Below are 7,177 nucleotides of genomic sequence, written 5' to 3'. Positions count from 1 at the left end.
CAGCACTGGAGATTGACACTGCAGCCACAGACGACAACGTCCAGGGGACAGCGAGTCCTCCGGGTCCTACAGTCAAAGCAGAGAATAAAACAGCAGAAAAAGGATCAATCAGATGATAGAAGTGATACAGAGCTAAAGATTTACAAAGAATTGCCAGGAGACGGAGTCAACCTTAAGTTGATGCCATTTTTATTATTTATCTTATGTGGGGGGATTTTAAATTATATGTTTAATTTCAAAATTTTAAAAAGACAAAGCACATCTTAGAATCAAAGGGCTTCTGTTTTAAATTAAGTTATATCTGATCCAGACACACATTTTTTCATCAATTATCCTTTGCATCGCTTTGATTGATGACATCTTTAGATGATTTATGTTGATTTCTGCACAAATCAGATAAAGTGGATGAGCCAGTTATTAATGTTTACATGCTGTGTGGATGTAACAAACACACAAGCTGAAGTCACCATCTGATTCGAGAACATCAGGAAATCAGCTCTTCGTTGGGCCCAAACTGGAATGTGCCGGGAAAATGTGGATACGTGGAAGTGTGCAGAGCTTTCCATGAGGCTGATGTCTCCCTGGTAACATGCAGACGTGTGAGTTTTATAAATGCGCTTCAGGGGGAAATTACTCACAGTGGTGCCAAGGGATGCCACAGGGGGACACTCCGCGGATCATCTGATAGGTTTGGATACCCAGAGCTACACGTCTGTGTCTCTAACCAGATGTTCCATCTATGATACTTCATCCTTCCTCTTACTCTTTTTAAAACAAATCACTGGAGATATAAGAATTAACCGGAAATTATACCCTTCTCTGGGATATTAAATCTCACCAATGTTGCCATTAAAACCACCTTTCACTTTTAATGAGAGTGTAGACTGTCTGCTGCTCACGATAGATGGCAACAGTTTAAATATTTGTTGTGTGTGTGTGTGTGTGTGTGTGCGAAAATGTTAACAGAGAAATACTTAAACGTAATGAACAATTTCTCTCAACATCAGTACAGCGACACAGTTTGTAAATTCTCCCAAACTCATTAGATTAATGACGGAATAAATATAATCAACATAATATTAATTGGTCCTCCTGCCGTGGTGCGTTTGCGTGCAGGTCATGCGGGAGCATTCGCTAACTGCTTCAGCGTGATTGACAGCTGGGACGTGAATCCCAAACCACTCCCGATATTCCCACCACCTGCCCGTGTGCGCGTAGCAACCCTTTGGCTATCCTTATAGTTGAAAAGGTAAGAATATCGGAGAAGTGGGCTTTACAAAACCTGATCTTATGTACTGTTGGGTTACGAACATGGTTAACAAGCAAAAGTGGCTACGTCATGTCTTACCTGCATTTTCGAGGCGTTCAGATGTTTTAAAAACATCTGCGATCATTACCCAAACTCCCAAGTAATGCAAAAAAAACGAACAAAACAAAGCAAATTAAATTTATGACTGACTTGGATTCGTTTAAATGAAACAGGCCGCGGGTCGGCGTATTTGACTAATGTGTTGACGAGTGTGAGATTTGTGAGTCTGGCCTGTTACTGCACTGTTAATTTTATGTCTTTATCCTACGTTGTACCTGGTTCTTTGGAACCTTTACTAGCCGGGATCGTTTGTGAATACGTGAATGGGAAGGATAGTGAATGTGATACTTTGAACAATTGTGTGTTTCTCACAATTCTTTAATTAAAAATGAATAAAACCAAAATTTAATCTGACGAGAGCGCTCCACCACGTGGCCAATTGTGGTAATGCGAGTAGGCTTTTGAATGGAAATGTTCCCATAACACTTGTTGGCAAAGGATATTGACTGCAGCGGTATTGACTAGACACACAAAAGTAGATTATTTAAAGCTTTTACCACTACTGAACATGTTCCACAGTGATTGCTAGCATCAGTTGTATTGGTTTACACGTGCATTCCATTTTTTCCAGGTGTAGCAAAACTCCAAGCTTCACAATGTGCTTAATTCCTGGGCTTCCAGCACAAGGATCTGTAGTGTCTGTTCTGGTGACCAGGGTTAACCTAAAAGATGGCTGTGGTCTGGTGGAACTTTGGGTTAACATAGATGATGGAAGAAAAAATATTTACCAGCAGATGAGAGAAGACATTCAGCATCCTGAAAGGAAGTTTAATGGTGCAGAAGGAAGACCGGGGAATTTTTGCCTGGTTTGCATCAGTGACATCTGGCACAGGGCTCGGATTGAATCTATAGAAAGAGAAAATTACAGCGTCTTCCTCATTGACCAAGCACAGGCGCATGTGACCACAGGCAGAAGCTTGGCATGGGCCAAAAGTGAAAGCTTTGTTCTTCCTCCAGAAATTGAGTCTTGCATACTTGCAAATGTTCTTATCACGGAGAACGAGCTTGAGCGAGCAGAAACCTTTTTGAAATTGTTGCCCGGCAAAACGTTCGAGGCGCTGGTTCAAGCCCTGCTGATGAGAGACAGGATCATCATCCTCGACGTACCAGCTGTCTCTCAGGAGATGTGCGAGGCTGGACTAGCTAAGAAGATCCCAGAAGATGAGTTTGAAAACCTCGTGCAGAAAGGTCAGGAAAACCATATAAAGAGCAGTCGCCAACCTCAGAAACACAGCCAATATTTGTATCCAGCACTCCTCACAAACACCTATGAGCATGTTTATGTGGCAGAGGTGATCGATCCACAGAACATTTTCTGCAGACTCCTAATTTTTTCCAGCGCACTGAAGCTATTATCAGAGGAGATCCAGCACCACTATGAGGAGCAGTCAGAGTTTGCAGAGGCACAGTCACTGGCCTGCGGGGATCCCTGCGCCGCCAAAGGCTCAGACGGCAGATGGAATCGTTCAGTGTTGAAGCAAGACACGGCTGCTGCTGCTGGTCTTGTAGAAGTCATGCATGTGGACGAAGGAAAAACAGAACTGGTCCCAGTTGATAACGTCAAACCGCTGCATGAAAAGTTCCTGAGAATGCCAGTGGTGACCTATCCCTGTCATCTTGATGGCGTAAAGGAGAGCGGGACAGGGTGGACGAAGGACCAGACGGACTATTTAAAATCACTAATCCTTAACCAGACTGCTTTGGCGATGTTTAGCCACCATATCACACCTGAAGACGTCTATCGGGTCATCCTCTATGCAAGCGATGCAGTGTGTGTGAACAGTTGTTTTCTATCTTCCTCAGGTTCTGATCCAAAAGCCTTTGATGAACCCATTCTTCCATTTCTGCACTCAAATACCCAAGTTAGCATGAAAGTTCAGGAAACTACCACAAACACCAAGACCCTGGTGGCCAACGATAGGAAAGATGCTGCGGGTTCCGACAACCTTGATGATTGTTCCATTAAAAGTGGCTCTGACAGTCTACTGCACCGTAACCATCACTCAGCAGTTTTCCCGTCGGATGAAACGGCAACCAGTGACGGCACGTTTGCTGTCGGGAGTAATGTCAGTGTGAAAGTGACTTGCATTGAAAGTCTGCACAAGTTCTGGTGTCAGAAGACAGAAAAGTTCAGCTCAGTCAGACGTCTAATGCAAAACCTGCAGAGCCACTATGCCTTCACACACCCTCAGCCGATCGTGGAGTCGATATGTGTCGCCCGCAGTCCAGACGATGGAATGTGGTACAGATCCAGGATCATGGCAAGTCCCCACTCCCCTGTCGTTGCTGTACGATTTATAGACTTTGGTCACGTCCAGAAGGTCCCCCTGCGAGATGTCCGGCCCATCGATCCAGCCTTCCTGCGGCTGAACGCGCAGGCTTTCCAGTGTTGCCTCTTCAGTGAGAGGGGCCCCAGTGATCCCACTGCCGTCAACGCCGCAGAATCTGCACTGGCAGACTTTCAGAAGTTGGAGGATCGAGGCTCATCCCCGGATGCTGGGCTAAGGTGCGTTGTGAAAGCTGTAACGTCGGATGAAGAAGGACTTCCTCTCAACGTTGTTGAGTTTGAGGCTCCATCAGAAGGCGCTGGGAAGCTGGTCGCTCTAAAAGGAGGAAATCAGGTGCAAATTACTCCCAGTAATGGGTATAGTTGCTCAGCACACAGCATTAAGGTAGGTGGGAAGGAAAAGGTCTCTGTGACCTCCTGCAACAATGTCAATCACTTCTACTGCAATCTGGAGAAGAGCTCTCACTTATTATCTAAATTGCATAAAAATATTCAACAATTTGTTGCGCAGGATCTGTGCAGACAGCGACCAGTCGGACCTGATAGCATTTGCATCGCTAAACACCCTGATAATCAATGGTACAGAGGTCGAGTTGTGGAAAACTCTCCGCAGATCAAGGTGCACTTCGTGGATCACGGCGACACTCTTGTAGTGAATGAATGGGACATTTGCGCCTTTCCAAATGAAGCCGCTTTTGCTAAATCGGTTCCCGTGCAGGCCATTCTGCTGGGACTGTTCGGCGTCCCAGAGGAAGTACCACAGGAGGTCAACCGGTGGTTTGCCCTTCGTGCCATCAACCACACGTTTACCATTTCTGTAGTCGCGAAAGGGGGAAACGGAAAGCTGATTGTTGAACTCTTCGATGGATCTGTGAATGTCAATGTGGCTGTCAGAGAGATGATGAAGCGGACGGAACGACAAACGGCAGCCACGCCTGAGCAGCAGCAGCCCACAGGCTCCAGTCCTAGCAAGTCAAATCAGAGCAGTTTACCACAGGAGGTGGGGGAGGTATGCAGCAATGGAGAGTGTGTGGGAGGGCGGTCCAACGGTGAGATCAGTGACGTCTTCGTTCAGGAGGATGAAATGAATTTTGAAGCCGAACATAAACAAATTGTCGATATCATTCTGGGGAAAGGAAGGTCTCTTGTGGAGCCAGCGGTGAAACAGATGTCATTTCAAACGTGCTCTGAGGGCAGCGTGGATATCTGCGCGTACAAGAGGCCAGATGTTCCTCCAGAGCAGACACAGGAGGTCTTTGCTTCCTGCATTGTTGGACCTCTTTACTTCTGGTGTCAATACGCTGCCACAGAAGAGCTAGAAACCATCTCGACACTGGCCCAGGAAGTAGGACAGTCCCAAGGGGATTTGAGTTTCTCTACGTCTCTGAATCCTGGATGTCCGTGTCTTGCTCTGTTTTCTGATGATAATCAGTGGTATCGAGCTCAGGTGCTGCGCAGACATGACAATGAACTGCACCTTGTTTTTATTGATTATGGAAATGAGGCCGATGTTGAGGTGAAGTACGCCAGACCTCTGCCTCGGGCTCTGCTAGAGAGGCCTCCTCAGGCCTTTCTGTGCTCTTTGGATGGATTTGAAGAGTCCCAGGGCTCGTGGGACGACGGCGTCTATGATGTTTTCTTCAATCTCCTGGTGGACAAAGTGCTAAGAGTAACGGTGTTTAATGTTCAGGACAACCAGGAAACAGCGATTCCTCAATATTCGGTGCAAGTCCAGTTTGAAAAAACAAATGTAAATGATGCCATGAAGAAATACTGGACACCCGCCGCCAAAAAGCATGTTGTGCAAGAAGACTCTGTCACTGAAAATGTCCTCCAGTACAGTCAAACCGGTTCCACGGGAAATGAAAATACCCACACGTCTGAGAACCGTAACAGATCTGACACTAAAATGGAGGTCTTTGCTTCCTGTATTGTGGAGCCCTTCTTCTTCTGGTGCCAGTACGCAAACACGGGGGATTTGGATGAAATATCCAGGCTTGCTCAGGAGGCAGGACAGTCACAGCTGGACACAAAGTTCCCCAAAACTCTTGTTCCTGGAAGTCTTTGCCTGGCCCTGTTTTCCAGTAATAACCAGTGGTACCGAGCTCGGGTGATGGACAGACAGGACAATTGTTTTCACGTCGTGTTTATCGATTACGGAAACAAGGCTGACGTTGATGTCAAGAATGTAAGATCCGTGCCTGGGGGTCTGCTGGATATGGCCCCTCAGGCCTTTTTGTGCTCTTTGGGTGGATTTGATGAGTCCAAGGGCTCCTGGGACAATGGAGTTTACAGTGACTTCTACAATCTTCTGGTCAATAAGCCTCTGAAGCTCAGTGTGCTGAAAATCGGGAAGCATTCAGAGTCGGCACTTCCTCAGCATCAGGTGGAGATTGAGTGTGAGGGAGTGGACATAAATAAGATGATGAAGAAATACTGGAAGCCACTTTCCAAGCAGAGCATCCCGGTAGAAAACACAGACACGTTGACCCAAGATGCTCAAACAGATTCCAGCCAGTCACATGCTGGTGATTCCAAAGAAAAGACAAACGCAGTCAGGTACAAGCAGCCAACCTTTTCCAGGGACAAAAAGGAGAATGTCTATGCTTCCTGTATTGTTGGACCCTGTTTCTTCTGGTGCCAGTACGCTGACACAGAGAACCTGGTTCAAATCTCTCAGCTTTGTCAGGAAGCTGGACAGACACAGCCCAACACGTCCAATGAGGCTGCCGCTCCAGGGGGTCCGTGTCTTGCCCTGTTCTCCAGTGACAGTCAGTGGTATCGAGCCCAAGTGATGGCCAGGCGTGACGCCACAGTCCATGTTGTGTTCGTGGACTACGGAAACGAGGCCGACGTTGCCGTGGAGTGCGTGAGACAGCTGCCCCCAGGACTGCTGGCCACAGCCCCTCAGGCCTTTTTGTGCTGTCTGAATGGATTTGACAAGTCCGACAGTTCCTGGCACGACGAAGTGTGTGAAGACTTCTACAGCCTCCTGGTTGATAAACCTCTAAGAGTGACAGTCCTCAGTACCAAAGCCTATCCGGAGATCGAGGTGCCCCAGTATATGGTGCAGGTAGAATTCAAGGATGTTATGATTGGTGGATGGCTGGATGTCAACACGCTGATGGACAGAAGAGCCAGACAGAAAGGCTGTCTCGCCGCAAAAGTCCAGCTCGGGTGAGACGGCTTAACTCAGTGTCATGTCCTGAAAACACTTTGATTAAAGCATCTTGCAATAAATGTTGCATTTTCTTGTTTAATTTTAGTGGACCGCAATGATGAAGACTGAGTCCTTTTGCATTTTAGGTTCGTTACTTGTGCAGTAATTGGGGAAATCATTTTATGGAGTTGAAATTCTGATTAATATATTTTTCTTCTTTCAGCTCTGGACCCTGAAATTCCGTCAATACTCAAACCTTGTGGGTTTGATAAGAACAATTTTACCAGCTGTCATTTTACTAAGATATTAGTATTCACCTTCCTATTGTGCCAATAAAGAGACAGTTCTTGCATGTGTATGT

At 46.4% G+C, this 7,177-nt stretch overlaps 1 protein-coding gene across 2 annotated transcripts; it reads left to right on the top strand.

Moving 5' to 3' along the window:
- Positions 1–1,102: 1,102 nt before the first annotated feature.
- tdrd6b (tudor domain containing 6b) lies at positions 1,103–7,168 on the top strand. Of its 2 annotated transcripts, none has more exons than XM_029829147.1 (4): positions 1,103–1,249; positions 1,941–6,833; positions 6,923–6,962; positions 7,040–7,168. In XM_029829147.1, the coding sequence occupies exons 2-3, from the start codon at positions 1,966–1,968 to the stop codon at positions 6,933–6,935; spliced, it is 4,881 nt and encodes a 1,626-aa protein (XP_029685007.1). In that variant the 5' UTR covers positions 1,103–1,249; positions 1,941–1,965; the 3' UTR covers positions 6,936–6,962; positions 7,040–7,168. The 2 variants fall into 2 exon arrangements, with proteins under 2 accessions (XP_029685007.1, XP_011618190.2); XM_011619888.2 differs by having other exon boundaries at positions 1,106–1,249; positions 3,173–6,833.
- The last annotated feature ends 9 nt before the right edge of the window (positions 7,169–7,177 follow it).

The sequence above is a fragment of the Takifugu rubripes genome, chromosome 2 (assembly GCF_901000725.2).
Source record: "Takifugu rubripes chromosome 2, fTakRub1.2, whole genome shotgun sequence".
Lineage (NCBI taxonomy): Eukaryota > Metazoa > Chordata > Actinopteri > Tetraodontiformes > Tetraodontidae > Takifugu > Takifugu rubripes.
Note: the sequence above shows the minus strand (reverse complement) of the source record. Positions and strands in the feature narration are given on the sequence as shown.